At 45.4% G+C, this 20,377-nt stretch overlaps 1 protein-coding gene across 1 annotated transcript in view; it reads left to right on the top strand.

Moving 5' to 3' along the window:
• Window positions 1-9,709: 9,709 nt before the first annotated feature.
• Window positions 9,710-20,377, top strand: part of CDYL2 (chromodomain Y like 2) — a 170,604-nt gene continuing 159,936 nt past the window's right edge. The window contains exon 1 of the mRNA XM_081216448.1: window positions 9,710-10,070. Coding sequence (XP_081072574.1) covers window positions 10,047-10,070 — 24 coding nt within the window. The 5' untranslated portion in view covers window positions 9,710-10,046. The remainder of the gene's footprint in view (window positions 10,071-20,377) is intronic.

The raw sequence follows: 20,377 nt of genomic DNA on the forward strand, positions 1-20,377 counted from the left end.
TTCCATATAATATTCAAAGATGCAACTTTACCCACAACAGAGATAGCCTTTTACACAATTCTGTAGAATTGCAGTTCTCAAAGAGTGGTCCAGGTCCCTCAGGATCCCTGAAATCGTTTCGGGGATTCATACAGTCAAAACTATTTCCATAATAATACCAAGATACTTTTGCCTTTGTCACTCTCATTCTCTCACTAGTGTATGGAGTACTTTTCTAGAAGTTTCATGATTCTAGACAACTGTATTCCTCTGGTGGCTAACAAGAGTGTGTGCTTGTGTGTTATTTTTGTGTGTGAACTCCTGTTTTAAAATGTTTTCAACTTAATGTCTAATACTGTGAATAACAGTAGACATGTAAACACAAGCTCTTTGGCGTTCCCAGTCTTGCTGAAGACTGTCAATGGATCTTGAGAGCAAAAATTGAGATCCTCTGATAGAGTTTAGTCACTTGAAGCTATACTGATAGACATATCTCCTTCACAGTCATGTCATTGATATACTATGTACAAAAAAAATTGCATTTTGATCTTCTTAGACAAAGGAGTGTTGGGCCAATAAATTTAAGTCCACATTCCTTCTTCTTACAACACACACACACACACAGACACACACACACAGACACACAACTAAAAAACTGATACTTTTTGCTTCCCAATATTCACCCATTTCCTACTCCAAGATTTCAAAATCACAGGACCAATTTCTTAGTTAAGGCTTAAAGCCAAACACTTGGGTTTTCTTTCTCCCCGGTGGGCTCTGCAAGAAATAACTTTTTCCTGTGCACATAGCCCACAGGGAGTCTGGGCCTACTTCAGGCAACAGAAGGTCTACCTTCCCTTTCTGGAGCATATCTCCAGGGTTATGACCTTTATTTCTTACATCTATAAAATAAGGCCAATTGTTTTTCTTGTTGAAATGATAAAATGATACAATATGCATATAATAATTCAGTTCTGCATACAATGCGTAGAAGAAAAGGCAGATTCACTCCACTGAAAATCACCTGAGTCTGTAAACAGCTCAACACATTTCTTTACTTTTCCTTTCAATTAAGGTCATTCAAAGACTCTCTTGGTTGGGTTTCTGGAAGGTTCTTCCTTTTCCTTCTCCTTCCCTCTTTTCTCAGCCCCTCTTCCAGCCCCAATATCCGTGGTCTTTTCCAACCCTCAGTTCCTACCTCGGATTCACCCTCTGTTCTTAAGGTCTTCAAGGTTCTGAATATGGATCCCGCCTCTGTCCTGCTGGGACAACAGTAGGTCCTTACCGTGTGAGTAGAGGAAACAAGAAAGAGGCAGTGGAAACAAAATATGGTCATATGTGGAAAGCATGTGGGGACTTCCCTGGCAGTCCAGTGGTTAGGACTCTGTGCTTCCACTGCAGGGGGGCACGGGTTCGATCCGTGGTCGGGGAACTAAGATCCCATGAGTTGGGTGGTGTGACCAAAAAAAAAAAAAAAACCGAAACAAAAGCATGCAGCTCAAGGTAATTGCTCACGAGTGGTCACTGCCGTCACTGACTGCACCATTTGAAGAGCTCTTGTCACTTGCAGCAGTCCTCACTCGAACAATCTTTGTACCAATTTACTGACCAACAATCTTGTTTGTATCATCTCTACACGGCCCCCACGTTGTCACATGCCTCCTTATCTAGCTTAGGTTTGGTCACCATCATCCTTTCGTTACAATCACTTCCTTACTTATACTCTTAACTCCATTTCCTCTCTCTCCTTCCATTGAACTCACATGGCAAATCCCACCCTTGCTTAAACACAATGCCCAGCTTGCCCTGAACAACGGAAAGTTATTGGATAAAGGACAACCTTGCTGACTGGTCTGACTCGTCTAATTCACTTCTGATCACAGATATCCAGTGGGCCTTCCGTACCTCCCAGCAACACCTCCCTATTTTCCTAGTCAGTCCTCTCTTCTCCCCAAGTCAACTTTTCATATTTTAAAATCTGTCTTCAAACATCTAACACTAGAAAAACGATACATGTTTGGTCTAAATCTAGATAGCCTGAGGAGTAAAAGGGGGTGTTATTAATAATGCTGGGGGGACAACAGATTAAAGAAGTATTGTTCCAGGCAAATCACATTTTCCTATCTAATACCCCTCACTTTCATCTGCTGATTTCGTGGCTCATTTCATGGGGAATATAGAAATACAGTAAGTCCCTTACATATGAACAAGTGTCATTCTGAGAGCACGTTTGTAAGTCCAACAAAGTTAGCCTAGGCGCCCAACTAACACGATCGGCTATTAGTACTGTGCTGTAATAGGTTTATAATACTTTTCGCACAAATAATACATAAAAAACAAACAGAAAATAAAGACAACTTTTTTTTTTTTTTTTTTTTTTTGTGGTACGCGGGCCTCTCACTGTTGTGGCCTCTCCCGTTGTGGAGCACAGGCTCCGGACGTGCAGGCTCAGCGGCCATGGCTCATGGGCCCAGCCGCTCCGTGGCATGCAGGATCCTCCCATACCGGAGCACAAACCCGTGTCCCCTGCATCAGCAGGCGGACTGTCAACCACTGCGCCACTAGGGAAGCCCTAAAGACAACATTTTTAATCTTACAGTACAGTACCTTGAAAAGTGCAGTAGTGTAGTACAACAGCTGGCATACAGGGGCTGGCATCGAGGGAACAGGTAAGAAGAGTTACTGGAAGAGGTTGAGAAGGTGGGAGATGGTAGAGCTGAAGGATCGTCAGCAACAGGAGACAGAGGGCAAGCTGCACTTTCACTAATGCCTTGTGTGATTGGACATGTGAAAACATGTTCGCATCTTTGCAAGTTCGCAACTTGAAGGTCCGTATGTAGGGGACTTACTGTAATAGAAGAGAGCTCCAAACTTGCCAGTGACTTCATATGCAGCCACGCGCTTGGCCTGCCTTGTTCTTCCAGAGAATGATGTATTAGTTTCCTGTGGCTGCCATAACAACTTACCACAAACCTGATGGCTGAAAGCAACAAAAAGGTATTCTCTCGCAGTACTGGGGGCTAGAATTCTGAAATCAAGGTGTCAGCTGGACCACACTCCCGGCAATGGCTCTGGGGAAGAATTCTTCCTTCCTAGCCTCTGGTGATTGCTGGCAGTCCTTGGCATTCCTTGACTTTTAGACACATTTCTCCCATCACTGTTTCCATTGTCACATGGCATTCTCCCTATTGGTCTCTGTCTCTATTTTAAGGACACTAGTTATTGGTTTAGGGCCAACCTGAATGATGTATGACGTCATCTTAACTAATTACACCTGCAAATAAGGTCATGTTCTGGGGTTCCGGGTGGACACAACTTTTAGGGGGACACTATTCAACCCAGTACAGATGGACTCTGTGCTCCTAAGTCTAGCCCCTCCACTTTGGCCTTTTGCATCCCTTCTCCATTGGCCTTTTCAAGGACCCTGTTCCTGCAATTCTTCTCTTTACTGCATAACCATTTCCTCCTCATTACTGTGTCATTCCTATCATTCTACAGACTTGTTATCATATCGTCTGTATTAAAAACCCTTCCTGCATCTGATGCCCCCCTCCATCTACTGACCCACTTCTCTGCTGTTTATAGCAAAAGGCCTTGAATGAGTAACCTGTGCTCACCATCTGTACTTCCTCTCTGCCTAAGCCTCTTGAACTCACTTCCGTCTAACTTTCAACTTTCCTGCTCCACCAAAACGGGCCCTGTCAGGGCCACCAAAGATCTCCACGTTGCCAGATGCTATGATCAGTCCTCTTCTCACCCAGCCTCCCACAGACATTTAATGATCTGTCTTCTGTCTCTCACTTGGCTTTGGGACACAACACTCTTGATTCCCTCCTATTTCAATCACCCCTTCTCAGACTCCTTTGCTGGTTCCTCACCCTCTCCCTGACCTCTAAATGCTAAACTGCTCTAGGGCTCCGTCCTAGGCCCCCTTTCCTTCCAGGTATGTGCCCAGTCCTTACCATTTGTGTGCTGACCACTGCCACCATATCTAGTCTCAGTTTCAGATTCACATTATTATTATTATTATTATTTTGCGGTACATGGGCCTCTCACTGTTGTGGCCTCTCCCGTTGCGGAGCACAGGCTCCGGACACGCAGGCTCAGTGGCCATGTCTCATAGGCCCAGCTGCTCTGCGGCATGTGGGATCTTCCCGGACCAGGGCACGAACCCGCGTCCCCTGCATCGGCAGACGGACTCTCAACCATTGTGCCACCAGGGAAGCCCCTCTGATTCACATTATTGAATCCCCACTCATGTCCACTTGGATGTCTAAACATATCTCACAATTAACATGTTCTAAAACTGAATTATTGATTTCCCCACACCCAGGCCTAATACAAATACAAATACCTACCAATTACATTTCTCCCAGTTTTCTACGTCTCAGTAAATGGCACTTCCATTCTCCCAGACACTCAGACCAAAAATTTAGGATTCTTCTAAGTTCCTCATAGCCCACTTATCCCGCTCTACACCTCCCATCCAACCACTTCTCTTTGTCTTGACACTTTCCCTCTTAGTCCACACCACAAGGATCTTATACCTGGACTTCCAGCATGGTGTCCAGCAGCCCTCTTGTTCCTCTTCATTCCAGTCTCTACCCAGGAGCCAAGTGATCCAACCATATCATCTCCTTGTTCACAGCTTCCCCAATGACCTCTCACATCACTGAGAGTGGAATCTCAATTCTTTACATGGCCTACCAGGTCCTATCTATCTATCTATTTATCTATCTATCTATCTATCTGGTCCTTGGTTAGCTCTCGGGCTGACCTCTACCTGTGCTCTTGCTCACTCAGCTTCAGCCACCTTGCTTAACGGCTGGACCTTGAACATACCGAGCTTCTTCAGCCCCAGGGCTTTGCCTTTGCTGTTTTCTCTCTGACATTCTCTGTCCTCTGATTTGATTTGCGTTCTCTTTCACTTTCTTTTGGGTTTCAGCTCAAATGTCATCACCTTAGTGAGGTCTTAGCTAACCACCTTATCTAAACCAGTATGCTCTTCCAAGCATACACCCGTGTCAGTTCCTTTCTGTCTCTTTACCTGGGTTCGTTTTTCTTTGTGGTTATCAGTCCAGGAAATAATATTACATATGTATGTTATTTTCTTATTTCCTTCACTGTCTCCTCCACTGTACTGTAAGCTCCTTGAGGGCAGGGCATTATTAGCTTTGTTCAGTGAGAATAATAACTAACATGCTGTAGACACTGAATAAGTATGACTTTACTTCAATTACTATTGTTATTATCATTATTATTACCATTGAAGGAAAATGTTTTAAAATTAATGCTAAAAATAAACTTTAGTTAGTAACAAGGGTTTCTATGTGGCTTAAAAACAATACTCCGTTTGAAGGTTTTATTTGATTTAATGCCTTTCTACAGGAGTCTTGAACATTCAAAGATATTAGTGACACAAGTTTGAAGCTGGTAGTAGTAGTTGTAATATTAATTATAACAGATACCATTATTCAGCCGTTATTAGTGGTAGGTGCCTTGCATGGATTATCTTATCTAATTCTACAAAAACTCTATGGGTTATCTATCACCTCAATTTACAGATGTAGTGTGGTGGTTTTAAAATATGTCCACAAATTCTTTGATGGTCCTCCCTTTAGAAGGTGGAAGCGAATTCATCTCTCCTTGAGTGTGGGCTCAGCTAAGCTGCTTCTGAATCCCTAACCTACAGAAACTGTGAGACAAGAAATACCTTTTGTTTTAAGCCACTAAGTTTTGGGGATAATTTATCGTGTAGCAATAAATAACAAATACTTTTGGAAATGGAAGGACAGAAAGGTTAAGTAAAGAGCGTCATAGCATACACCTAGCAGTGATGATGCAGGAATTGGAACCCAGGCGATCTGAATCTAGAGCAGAAATGTTCAACCACCCCACTATACAGGAGGTCAAGATCAGGTCTCAAGTGATATCAGAAGGAGATTGCCACTTTCTAATGTGGCAGTGGCTCTGTCAGGGCAGTGGATACAATCTATCCTTGGATATTAATCTGGCTGTTCTTGGTCTATTGCAAGGCCATGTTCTAGGCAGCCACTGCCCTTGCTTCTAAGTTCCCTTTCTGCCCCAGGCTTGTTCTAGAATATAGTGAATATCTATCTTCCCAGCATCCATTCCCCCGTTCCTTTGGGCTTCTGCTCATCCTCAATTCCAAGCAGGTAATGCTGGTAAAGCTGCCAGTCATTCCACTCTTCCTGCCCCATAGGTGGGCATGTGACTTAAGCTGAGCACTGTCAGTGATTGGCTACAGTCATTGGGCCAAGACAAGAACATATGATGCACATCAGCCAAGCAGAGCCTTTCCCTGGGAGTTCGAAATACTCTATGAGGTCTCTAAGCTGGGATGATGTGAGCTGCCAGGTGCCATATTCTCAGATGCCTGGAGGAAGTCCATCTTCAACAGGAAAGGGTCCAGCATGGGGGGTGGAGAGGCAGAGTGAGAGACTCCATTTTATATCCTTTGAGACCTTGAATCCAGCCAACGCTGAGAGCAATTCCATCTTTTTCTAATCTACGTGAGTCAGTAAATTCTCTCTTTGTTTTAAATTAGTTTGAGTTTCTATCAGCTGTCCTTGATTGTGACTAGTATGAAGAGTCCATCCATCCCACTTTGTGGAAGATAGTAGTTATCTTCCATTCTCCATGAGCAACGATGGTTGTATGTCATCCGAAGAACCTGGAGCAGCTCTGTCCATTGGTTGGGCTGACCTTCCCACAGAGGGTGAAGAACCTTCTCTTCATCCTTTAGGAAGCTTTTCCAAAAGCCAGCAATGGTCTGGGGGCAAGCTCAAAAGAAAATGGTGTTAGGGGAGGGCTTCCCTGGTGGCGCAGTGGTTGAGAGTCCACCTGCCGATGCAGGGGACGTGGGTTCGTGCCCTGGTCCGGGAAGATCCCACATGCCGCAGAGCGGCTGGGCCCGTGAGCCATGGCCGCTGAGCCTGCGCGTCCGGAGCCTGTGCTCCGCAATGGGAGAGGCCACAACAGTGAGAGGCCCGCATACCGCAAAAAAAAAGAAAAAAAATGGTGTTATGACGGATGGGGCGCTCAGTCACTCAGTTTAAAACCTTAGTCATCTCTGTATCCTTTCTTTCCTTAGTTGCTCACCCCCTCCCTCAATTCCACACACACACACACACACACATCCTGTTAGTCATCAAGTCCTGTTGATGTGGATCAAATACTTTATGGAAGTAGGTGGAGTAGCCATAAGGAAAGTCTGTGGCCAGCGGGTCCTTCCTTCAGAACATCCTGTAAATCCAGTTTTTCTTCTTCATTTCTACCTCTACCACCGTGGTCCACTGCCCCTGGTCTCCCTGCCTCTAACCTCAACCCCTGCAGTCCATTTTTCATATTTCTTCTAGAATTTGTCTTCTAACACAACTTTTGATTGCCACATGCTTTTGATGGATTCAACAGTCTTCAACCAGTTTTCCACTGCGGACTAGCTAAATTGCAAGCTTCTTAGCTTGGTATTCAAGACTCTCCATGAACAGAGCCACATTCATTTTCCAATGTGCTGTGACTTCCACGAATCAATCTTCTAGTCTTCTAACGCCCATCCCATTGCAGCACTGCCCACCATCTACACTTACCTCTTTCTCCAAAGTCACTCCTTTTCTATGAGTCTTCGAGGTCCATTACAACACTATCTCCTCCATAAAGTACTCCCCGAGCACGCCAATCTGCAGTTAATATCTCCTTCTCTGAACTCCGTAAACAATTGTTGTCTAGACGAAGGTTTTTTCAAACTGTGCTCACATCCCCAGGGAGTTCTTGGCCAGCACAAGTTTTTGGTGTTTTTGTAAAACTACTGATTATATATTCAAATTTGGCTGAGCGTATTATTTCCAAACCCAGTTTCTTTCTTGTCTTCTACTTCCAAATTACATCCTTATGCTATGGTGGTGCATTTATTCCCGAGTACAAATTAAGGATCATTATAATTTGTTTTGTGACCTACAGATAGAGAACTGCTTATTATTAATATTATTATTTAAAACAATGACCATGGGGAAATTATCAGTATGAAAAGCGAAGAGAACTGCTATGACAATCTCCACAGTTTCTAAACCAAATACACTTTATTTATTTCCACACCCTCACCCTTCCTCCCCCATCATAGTAATATGGGATTTTAACTACAAATTGGTATAAAATCGGTTGTATTGGTATAATCTACAAACATTCATTGTGTACCCACTCTGCCAGGAATAGGAATAGTGATCACATTGCCATGCTTATGATACAAAGATAAACAAGCTGCTGCAGGAACAGTTTTCCAGATGGATTCAGTGTGGAAGGACATTCTAGTCAGAGGGAACAGCATATGCAAACTCATGTGTCCTGGAATGAGCCAGACATGAACACCCTGTGGTCCAGATTCTGTGGAATTTTTTTTAATTGAAAAATTTGGTGACTTTAAAAAATTTGATAATGTCTGGATTAAACCCTTCCTCTTGTTGTAATTCCTCTTTGCCATCTCCCTCTCCATAAGGGCAGTTCAGGGTTCAAGTTCAGACACAAATAACTTTATGGAATTCTGCTGGGTTAGGCCACTTTATGTATGCAGAGATCCTCTCTTCGATTCTCACATCACCTTAGGTGTGTATTACCATCTCCAATTTAGAGATGAGGAAAGCAAGGCTCAGACGGGTAAAGTAACTTGTCCATAGTCTCACAAATAGGAAAAGACGGAGGGAGGATGTGAGTTAAGTCCACATCACAGCTGGAGAAAGAGACCAACTGGGCATTTTTTGGGCGAGGATGAGGAAGACCTTTCTTCCAATTTCAGAACAGCCTGCCTTCCCAAGTCCTCAGTTAAATGTATCTTTAAACAGAAAGGTGACCACTTGTCCACAATGAAGTAGGAAGAGATAACTTAAGAACTCGTTTGGATTTCAGAATCCCTCCAGCTCTGGAGCCTATCACATAGTAGGAGCTCCTTTTGGCTGAGCGATTGAATCCGCCTCACATGCGCGTGGTTCATCTCTCCACTTGGATTCAAACTCCCTTGTGGGCAGGGTCCCCGTCATGCCTACCAGGGACACGGTGCAGTTGGGTAGACTTTGGAAGATGTTTGTTGAATAATGGATGAGTGAATGAATGGGGGCTGGGGGTGGTTGAGGGAAGGCCACGCCCGGCTCTAAAGACTTTCCAGGGTTGACCGGGGTGCAGTCCTGGCTCTCTCGGGCGCCTCTGGATGGGCCATTGCGTCCCTCCTCCTGGGGCCTCCACATCTCACTAACCAGACTGGAGGGAGGGGCTATGCAGCTGGGGAGGGGCCGCGTCTCCCCGGGCGGCGCCCACTCCCTCGCGGGGGTTGGGGGCGAGAGGGGAGGCCCCCTGGCCGGCCGAGCCTGCCGGCGGCCCCTTCCCCGCCGCGGCCCGAAGCCCTCTACCTGCCTCCGGCCGCCCCTTCGCAGTCGGGGCCGGGTGCGCCCGGCGGGTACCTGGCCCGCCACCCCCGGGGGGCCCCGCCGGCCGCCTCCGGGACTGGCCCGGGGCGGCGGGGCGGGCCCGGGCGCTCCCCGGCTCCGGGACTGGTCCCCTGGGGCGCGGCCGGGCAGCCGCCCCCGCCCCCCCCGCCCGGGGGGCCGGGCCGGGCTCCCGGGGGGCGGGGACTCGCCCAGTGGCAGCAGCGTCCGGGCCGGCGGCGGGCGCGGGGCGGCTTCCTGCAGGCGGCGCCGGGGCGAGCCGTTGCCCGCCGCAGCCACCGCCGCCGGGTCGCCGGGTCGTGGGGGCCGCGGCGCTCGGGCCGCGTCTGTGCCTCCCGGGCGCGCTGCGCGGCCGTCGCTACTGCCCGCGCTCGTGCCGCCGCCGCCGCCGCCGCTGCCGGTTACGCCAGCCCCGCCGCCGCCCGCTCTGATTCTGCGCATAGGCAGCCCCCAAGCCTGTCATTCTGCAAAAACACAGTTTACTCAACACACCACACACACACTCACACACACACGCGCGCACACACACGCGCACACTGCCCCCCTCGCGCACACGCACGGAGGGCGCGAGCGAGAAGACGCGCACACCCGGCGAGCCAAGTTCCGCAGCCTGGCATGGCTTCTGGGGACCTTTACGAGGTACGGGGACGTGGGTGCGCGGGCCGGCCCCAGCCCGCGGGCGGCGGGCGGCGGGCGGGCGGCGGGCGGACGGCGGGCGGCGGGGACCGGGCCGGGGCCGGGGCCAGGCGCGAGCCGGAGTTGCCGAGCCCGCGGCGGCGGCGGCGGCGGCCGGAGGGCGGCGGGGGCCGGGCGCGCCTCCCGCCCGCCCTCCCGCGGCGCCCGCGCCCGCTCCCTCTTTCTCTTTCTCTCGCACACACACTCTCTTACTCCATCTACTTTGCGGCCTTGGAGGGGAAGGAGGAAGCCGGGCGGAGCCGGGGCGGGGGAGGTAGCGGTCCCGGGGAGGTGTTTCTCGCCCGACGAGCCGCCTCGAGTGCAGAAAGTACAGGTAAAAGTCGGCGCCAGACGTGCCGGGAATGCGGGGGGCCACGCGGCGGCCGGCGGGGGTGCGGGCCCGGGGGTGCGCGGCCCGGGCTGGGCCGGGGGCGCGGGAGGGGATGGAGGCGGGCCGACGGAGCGGAGCCCGGCCGGGCCGAGGCGGGGTCCTGGGGGGGCGGCCGCGGAGGGGGCGGCCGGGTGGGGAGTTCGGGAGGCACCCGCCAAACTGCTCCCCGGGGCCACCAGGCCACCTCCGCCCTCCTCCCACCTGCTGCCCCCGCCACGGGCTCGGGGCTGGGGCGTGGGGGCGGTCCTTGCGGGTGTCGTGCTCACTGGGGGCGAGAGGGGGCGCTGTAGAGGGCCTTCGGTGGAAGGAAGAGCACATGGAAGGCGGAGGTGGGTGGTAGCACGTTGCTAGAGGACATGGGATGTGAGCCCAGCTTCTAACGCTCTACGTCACCCTCGGTGGATACCTGTCTCCAGGTCCACACAGGTTAGTGGCCAGCATCAGATACTTTGAAAGCGTCTCAAAAGTGCTCAAGGAAGACATTAGTCTGGCGTCTTTGAAACAGTGGAGAAATAGCCATGGCCTCTGGGAGCTAGGTTTTACTAGCTCTGGATACAACAGTTACTGCTTTTGGATTCCCGACTAGTGGACAAAACAAGAAGCAACCCCCTTTCCCTGGGGAGAATGCCCGAAAGAGCTGTTGGCCCCAAGAGAAGGTTCAGGATAAGGAAGCTAAGAGACCTGCCATCTTCAACCCGAAGGCCTGCTGATCCTCCAAGAAGCAAGTCAGAGTTCAGCCTGGACCTGGACTCCCCTGCACATAAATCGATGAACACTAGCTCTAGTTCTCAAGGCTTTTGGTTAAATTGAGATGAGCACCCCAAGGGGTGGAATTAGTCTTCTGGGTAGGAGACCACAGGGGTGATTCACCCACAGTGAGCTTTTTCCTCTGGGCTTTCTGGACAGCTGAAGCGTTTTCAGATGGTGGATTTGCTGGCGGGTGTGAGAGAGGAAGAGTGGAGAACAGGCAAGGTAGCATCTCAGCTTCCTGTGCATCCAGGGTCTTTTGGATGATTCTGGACTTGGTGAGGTGCAGTCATGGACCACTAGTGGGCTCAGGTGTCATGAGAGGACACTCCAGTCCTATGGAGAGGTCCATGTGGTGAGGAGTTGACACCTCCTGCCAACAACCAGCACGAGCTTAGCAAGCTTGTGTTTGTGAGCCACCTTGGAAGCAGAACCTCCAGCCCCATTCAAACATTCAGATGACCACAGCGCTGGTGAACATACTGACTGAAACCCCATGATATTTGCTGGGGCTGAACCATCCAGCTAACATGTTCCTGGGTTCCTTGAAAGAATGATCCAAGTTGACCTCTTCTCTACTCTACTGCCTTCCTCATCCCTGTGCTGACAGAGAAGATGAAGTTGGGTAGAGACCTGGTGAAGAACTTTGGAAGATTGTGCCCAATGGGTCATCCAAGCACTTTTGCCTATTTTAAGATGGTGGAGCAATTTCTGAAACCAAGAAAGTTGAAGCACAGTAAAATGGGATGTTTGATTGAGCTTCCCGAAGTATAACCAGCACTATTAGGACATTGGCCAAAAGTAGATATTGTTCAGGGGCAAAGCTCATCTCGCTGGGAGTATGGATTTTTCTACCCATTGATCTTGAGCCATCTTAGAGCTGCTGACCTTGCCTGGTGAAAAGCTGCATCAAGAGGGAATTAAGAGGACACGTTAGGAGCTGTCAGTATTTCTCCATTTAAAGTTTGGAACTTATGAACCTTCTGGGGATAATTTCTTGTTTAATGATCATCTGAAATGCCCTCCTTAACATGGGTAATTATAGTTGCCAGATGAGTCTGTTAAGAGGGGAGTTTTCACACCTGCCTTGGAAGTATCTTAGCACCTCAGCGAGTTCTTATTGAAGTTCAGTAAACAAGACAATAATAATAATTACTTCTGTGATAGTAGGTAATTGTACTAGATGTAAAATAGTTTTCCTGTGGCTGATTATTTGCACAGTCATTACTAAAAGGGCTAAATTGCATTACGAGTATATAACCAATGTCAACATTTTTATAGCCTGTGTCTACATTACATAACACATACTGAGGAATTTGTTGACCAAATTTAGCTTTAAAAACAATTAAGAAGTGCTAACTGTCCATTAGCATATATATTTGTAACTGTAAAACTGTTGTGTGTGTAAAAAATAGGATGTTGATTTAAGGACAAATCTTGGAATATCCAGTACATTGATTGACCTTTAAAGAAAAAAAAAAGAGGAAAACTGATACCATTCTCAATTATCATATTACTTTAATTAAATATTATACTCAAGGGTATATAAAATGGCTTCTTGTAACCTCCGACCAAGAACCCACATTTTGAGTGGGCAAGAACTATTACATTTGTAATTGATTTATTTCACCTGTGTGTCTGCTGACACTATCCTTGACCTTTTATGGTGAAGATGTGATTTGGATTGTAGAGATTCTTCAACTTCTCTTTGGTGCCTCAGACAATGAAATTGTAAAGAGTAAACCTTCCCTGAATAGCATCTTTTAAGGAATAGGTGCTAATTTTAAAGACACCAACAAATGAAAACTTTGTTTATGTAATGACACTCTTCAGTCATAATGAAGAAATATGGAATCAAGCTCAGTTTCCAAAATTTTGGTTCTTGATAGATTATTTCTCTTATAGCAGGGTTCTCATCATCGTCCGGTATATCATAGCCATCACCTATAGGAAGGTGATCTTAAATAGGGGTTGAGCATTTTAAAATCAGATAATCTAGATACAAAATGAAATTCCTTATCCAGATGCTCTGGTCTACATTTTGCTAAACGTGTAAGAGTCATGAAATGGTAATCTGTGAGCCACGTCTAGGCTAGCTGTGTGTTTTGCCTCACCTTGATGGTAGATAAGAGAATTGGATTTGAATGTCTTTAGATGGGGCATGTGATGTCTAGTTTATAATTGTCCCAGTGCTCCCTCTTACCAGGTACCCTTTCTGCTTCACTCGTAAATTACTTATCTGGCTCCAGTAGGCATTAGAGTTTGTAGCCCCAGGATGCTCGTCAACATTCGCTAAGATGCTTGGATATCAGGAAGACGTAATCAGTGGAATAAGGAGCCCAGTTGTCTTGTCCATCTCTGTGTCCTTGCGCATTCAAATACTTGTTCACTGAATCACTGAACAGAAGACTGACTTAAGTATAGATAAAGTACCTTGGCTGACCTTGTTATGCTTGTGTTGAGCACTACTCTCTGTTCTCTTTTCTGCTCTGGCTTGTGGTCTCTCCGTGGTGGTAGTACCATTTGTAGGGGTGGCTCTCAGTTCTCTCTGAAAGGAAGTTTGACTGATTCACCTTCCAGAGAGCTAGACGGTTATTCACTAAAAGATGCATTCATTGAATGCATCTAAGCGTCAACCATGTGGCTTTCCCTGTGGCTGTTGGGTGGTATTTTATACTCTCTCCTGTGTGATTAGCTGACATTATGGAGGAGGTCTCCCCTTTGGTGGCAGAAATGTTCAAAGAGAGTGCTGTATGTCTATAGAGAAGGTCAGTAGTGGCCAAGTTGAAATTTATCGAGATGGACTTAGCAGTGTCAGTTCCTGATGTTTGTCAACATTCTGTTGATTTATATTTCCCAAAGTTTTATCTTAAAAGGATCAAATAGGGGCCTCCCTGGTGGCGCAGTGGTTGAGAGTCCGCCTGCCGATGCAGGGGATGCGGGTTCGTGCCCCGGTCTGGGAGGATCCCATATGCCGCGGAGCGGCTGGGCCTGTGAGCCATGGCCACTGAGCCTGCGCATCCGGAGCCTGTGCTCCGCAACGGGAGAGGCCCCAACAGTGAGAGGCCCGCGTACCGCAAAAAAAAAAAAAAAAGGATCAAATGTGCCATGTGTTTTTTTTTTGGGGGGGGATTGATATGCATGCATGTATCCATATCTCATAAATATGTATGTGTTTATATCATACGTATATAATATATACATATATATGTTTATCTAATACGTGCATAATGTGTATATATATTAAAAAATACTGCTTTCATTTCATTCCAAATAAAATAAATAGCAATAATAATAGGATTTTAGTTTTGTTGAAAGAAATTTACTCTAGTTAAAAATCGAAAAAAAAAAAAAAAAAATCGATGCTGCTAGCACAGGCAGATCAGCTAGGTGGTTTGTGACCACCTAGAGGGGTGGGAGGGAGGGTGATGCAAGAGGGAAGAGATATGGGAACATTTGTATAACTGATTCACTTTGTTATAGAGCAGAAACTAATATGCCATTGTAAAGCAATTATACTCCAATAAAGATGTTAAAAAAAAATCTATGCTGCTGCAGTGATGAACACTGGTGTCTCCGCTATAGCGCTACATACGCACCCTGCGTCCTGCCACATCACGCACTGAAAATAACAGGCTTGTGGGAAAAAGAGGATTGAGGCGGAGTGCTGAAAACATTGAGAACTTCGTAACCAGGAACAAAAACAAAACCAAATCTAATAAAAATACAGCTCAGTTAAATCTCCACCTGGCTGGTGTTTGCCCTCACCAGGTCAGTCCATCCTTTACAGCCTTCAAATTGGGCTTGTGCTTCTTTCTTCTCTCTGTAGATCACAGACGTCATTCTCTTCTAATAGAGACCATTTTCACTGAAATTAAATCTGGCCCAGAGTGTAGCCCTCTGCATTCATCTGTATAGAGAGAAATCTTTCTGTAGCTTCTTCATCTCTAATTTGCAGCATTGCTAGGCAAGTTAAGATGGTGGAAAGGTAGTAGTGCTTGATGCCACGATCGGCCCCTACTCATATTAAAGGAAGGCACTTGAGTGTGTTTCCAGCTTTGTTCTAAGGTCTTCAAACATCTTTGTCTTTCTCTTTCCTTGTGAGAGCTCTTTCCTATGATTGCTTAAAAATATTAACAAACTATGAAAATCACATAAGAATCAACACAATTTGTTATCTTGGCATATTCTCCTACTTACCACTCGTGCCTGAGGTGAAACGTGTGGTCAGTGATAAAACTTCTGAATCTCTGTACCAGTATTTGCAGAGGAAAATATCATCAAAGAAAATATATCGGATTAGTTGAATTGATTTCTTGGCACATGGTAGGCACCTGAGGAATATTGAATGGGTGTATGATTCTCCCAGCTTTTGAAAGTTATTTTAAATTATCCCATGTGGGTAGATATCAGCTTGTTTTCAAGTAGTATAGACTTTTATGTGAAGTCATTCCTCATCACATAAGATCATTTCTTCAGGGGCTTAAACTGTCCTTGAAAGGAGTTTATATGGCTTCTTGCAGCCTGATCAATTGAAAAGGGATGGTTCAGGCATGGTAATTAGCAAAGATCTTAAGTATTGGAGACACATTTAGCTTCCAAAGATGTGGGTCCTTTTCGGCATCTCTTGGATGGTGAAGAGAGGTGTAGATGTGGCTGAATTCATAACACCATCATTCATTTGCTCATTTCACATAAATAGAACACCAGATATATCCCAGGCACTATACTAGAGAAACATGAGATTGTGCTCCCTGGACCTATGGTCTAGTGCAAGACATAGTTAAGAAAGTAGGCAGTTTGCCGTGCTGTGGGAAGCGTCTTAGTACAGGGCAAGATGGTGTTCTCTAAGAGCATGGGAGGACCAGCCTTGGGGGAATGAGAGAAGGCTTTCCAGAGGAAGTGATGACTGTGGAGAACTTTGAACTAGGAAATGAGCATGATCATGTTTGCAGGACTTACTGAGAATATTTATCTTTTCTGTTTTTGAAAGCAATTTATATTTGTTGTTGCATCTTGGAAAAATACAAACATAAAAAAATTATAATACCTAAGGTAACTATTATTATACATTTAGCATACACTTGATGTTTATTAAATACTAATGTGATATCTGAATTAAAATGATAGCTTTCTTGGTGTAGATACAAATATAAGAGTGAAATTACTTTCTGTACGTATTTATGTAATTAAAATATCAAATTGGAACATAGGGTACATATTGTTTTATAACCCTTTTTAATATATGTATACATATATATAAAATGAGCATTTCCTTTTATCTTAAAATATTACTCAATATTGGGATTTTTAATGACAGGCCAATTTTCACTTGAATAGATGCACTATTTTGTGTATAACTGATCCCCTCTTGTTGGACATCTAGATTTTTTTCCATTTATAAACCATTTAAATATTGCTGTTATTAACCTCCATGAACATAATTATTTGTCTTCCTATCTTATTATTTTCCTGAGGATAAATTCTGAGAAGTGAAATTTCTAGGTTGAAGAATGCTAACATTTTTAACACTGTTGATACATAATCTTAGATTCCCCCTCAGAAATGGACAGTGGATTAGTTTGGAGGAAGACTACAAGTATAGTGACCAGTTAATATGCTCTTTCAGTAATTGAAACAACTGACATTGGTGACTTGAACCAAAGAAGTGGTAGTAGAGATGGAGAGAAATGGTTGGAATTGAAAGATTTTAAAAGAATCGACATAATTTGGTATACCTGTCAGGATTTTGTTTGGCTGCTTATAATAGAAAATGTACAGTAACAGTGGCTTAAACAAGGTTTATTTTCTTACACGAAATAAACTTGGAGTTAGGCAGTCCAGGGTTAGTGTGATGCTCCATGAACTTCTCAGGGTATCAGGCTCCTTCTATCTCTTTCATCTTCAGCTGTGGCTTCTACCCTTAAGGTCACTGCTTGATCTAAGGTGGCCATGGAGCTCTAGCCATCTTTTGTGTAAGAAGTTGGAGGAAACAGGAGGGAGGGAGGGGCAAAAGTTGAGTCATCCTCTATAAACAGCTGCTGGAAGTTCCATGCAATCCTGCTTTCATCTCATTGGCCTGAATAATTATATGGTCACACCTAGCTGCAAAGGAGGCTGGAAATATGATTTTCAGCTGTACTCTCCTCTTCCCTGCTCAAGTAAGACTTGACTGACAGTATGTAGGGACTGAGGGAAAGGCAGGAGTTGTGGGATAACTTCGTGGTTTCTGCTTTGGTCCATTAGGTGGATGGTGGAACCAGTCATGGAGGTAGAGACCCGAGGAAGAAGCATTGAGTGGAGGAAGTGGGGACGGTGGAAAGGACAATGAGTTCAGTGTGTTCGTGGGACATCCAGGTATAGATGTTCATAGCAGTAGGTCATGTGAGCCTGAGACTCAAAAGCATTATCTGTCATGGAGATAGAGATTGGAAATCATTAGTGTATAGATTATAATGAAAGCCAAAGGACAGGGTATAAACACGAGGAGGGTCCATTGGAGGAGGACTGGAGAAAGTGGACATTTACAGGATGGAAGAAGAGAAAGAAGATCAGATTTACAAGGAATAGCAAGAGCGGTAGAAGGAAAAACAAGAGGCTTTGCTGTTATGGAAGGCAGTGGAAAAATGCATTTCATGAAAGAAGGGTCAACAGGGTCCTTTGGGTGTAATAACCAATAAATCATTGGTAACCTTAAGGGACATCTGTCTATTCCGTAGAGTGTGCTGGTGGGAGGGCTTGATTGCAGTGTGACAGTGACGAGGGGTGGGTGGGTGTGTGTGGGGAATGTGGATATAGAGACATCTTACATGGTTAACACTTTCAAGAATCTTGAGTGTGACAGCCATAAAAAAGAATAGAATAATGCCATTTGCAGCAATGTGGATGGACCTAGAGATTATCATACTAAGTGAAGTAAGTCAGACAGAGGAAGACATATCATATGATATTGCTTATATGTGGAATCTAAAAAAGTGGTACAAATGAACTTATTTACAAAACAGAAACAGACTCAGACATAGAAAACAAATTTATGGTTACCAAAAGGAAAAGGTGGGGGAGGGATAAATACGGAGGTTGGGATTAGCAGATACACACTACTATATATATAAAATAGATAAACAACAAGGTCCTACTGTATAACACGGGGCTAACACTATCTTATGATAAACTATATGGAAAAGAATCTGAAAAAGAATATATCACTGTGCTGCACACCAGAAACTAATACAACATTGTAAATCAACTAGTCTTCAATTAAAAAAGAATCTTGAGTTTGATAGTGAGGAGAGAGTGAGTGTAGTATTGAGGGGTGAAGTGGGAGAATGGATCAGCCATCTCCATTCTCCTAGTTCTACACATGCTCTGCTACTTTGGATGACTTGGATAACAAAAAATTGTGATATACACTTTGGGCTATTGGACTTACATTCTTAGAAGAAGTGATTTTCCATGAATTCTACAAACCTCTCTCCTGCTGAACTATGACAGTTGGGTCCAACGTCTTCAGTAATTTTAGCTGGAGAAAAAAAGTAGAGCATGTTTAATATCGTCACCCAGAACCTTTCAAAATAAAGTGTACTCAAGGAAAAGGTCTTGATATATTGAGTTCTTCATTAACGGGTTTGTTGTACTATAGCAAGTCTCTGAGAGGAGAGATCACTGGGGTGCTACTGATGAATGAATGTGATGGTGTTTATGTGTCAGTTACTCAGTCAAACACTAAAATAGGTGTTGCTCTGAGGTTATTTTGTAAATGTGATTAAGGTCCATAATCAGTTGACTTTAAGGGTGACTCTTCTAGATAATCTGGGTGGACCTGATTCCGTCAGTTGAAAAGCCTTAAGAATAGAACGGAGGCTTACCTGAGAAGAAGAAATTCCATCTGTGGGTCGCAGCTTCAGCCTGGAAGAGTTCCAGGTTTCCCTTCCTAATGACCTGCCTTAAGGACTTTAGACTTCCCTAGCCAGTTCCACAACTACATAAGCCAGTTCCTTGTTAGATCTCTCAATGTATATTTCCTAGTGGTTCAGCTTCTCTGAGTGAACCCCAATGGATACAGTCAGTGTACTCGCCCACATACCACCAGTTGGTAACACTGTGAAGCTAGATCTGTCTTTTAGTCTTTTTGAACCTTGATGGCTTCTGCTGTAAAATGAGAGCTCTTCTATTTTTGAAATTCCTCCTTCTGATTGAGTCTTGTTACTTCTTCACATAAACACCGTACTCCTTGGTACCTGTCATCGTCTTGTTTTTCTGTAGGTGTGAAGGCGGGCAAGCTCAGAGCTCCAAGAATCCTGCCATTTCTTTGTCTTTTGGAGTTGTTCCCTGGAGCCATGCTCGGGATGGCAGGCAGAGGTGGTGTTGGACCCCTGGGGAGGCTTCCTCTGGGTCTGAAATTGACCCCAGCCTTGAGTTAGCCTCTGCTCTGATTGTTGAGTGAATGATGGGGGCCGTGGGATAGCTCCTCTTGGTCCTGATGCATGCCTTCTTGTCCCTCCTTCCAGCTAGTTGTCCCCCTCTGACATTGCCCAGTTAGCCCGAGCCACTGGGTGGAAGCAGATGCCTCCAAAGGTCCTGTTACTCAGGTGCAATGCCCATCCGTTGACCAGACCTATATAAAGCTGTGATCGGGTTCCTGGGAAGCCTGGGAGAGCCATAAGTTTGTCATTTTATGTCCTGCTTTCTCCTAACCATGTGTTTGATAATAGAAAACCTAATGCAATTTATAATCATAGATGTTTTTATCAATAAAATGTTAAATAGTAAAAACTAAAAAATATTCTTCGTTCACTCCAGTCATCCCGTCTCTCCCGGAATCCCCCCAGCGTCGATCTATCACCACATTGCTTTCTAAGTGACTTACAGAAGCATCATTGTGGAGACTGGAGGGACATGTATGCGGGACTGGGGCCCCGGGCCACACTCTGCCACACCAGGAGTTCCCCTGCCAAGGGGCCACCACCCTACTCTCAGATTCCTGATCAGGGAATTTTCCTCTTTGATTTTCATTTCCTTGTCTTTGAGTCTAGTGTCCTAAAAATTGTATCTCAAGGGCTCTTGCTAATAAACCATGGATCTTATATAAATGCTGGATTTGAATTTTATTTAAAAATAGTTATTTTTGTTCAGT

Source organism: Mesoplodon bidens, assembly GCF_964165515.1.
Source record: "Mesoplodon bidens genome assembly, chromosome: 18".
Lineage (NCBI taxonomy): Eukaryota > Metazoa > Chordata > Mammalia > Artiodactyla > Ziphiidae > Mesoplodon > Mesoplodon bidens.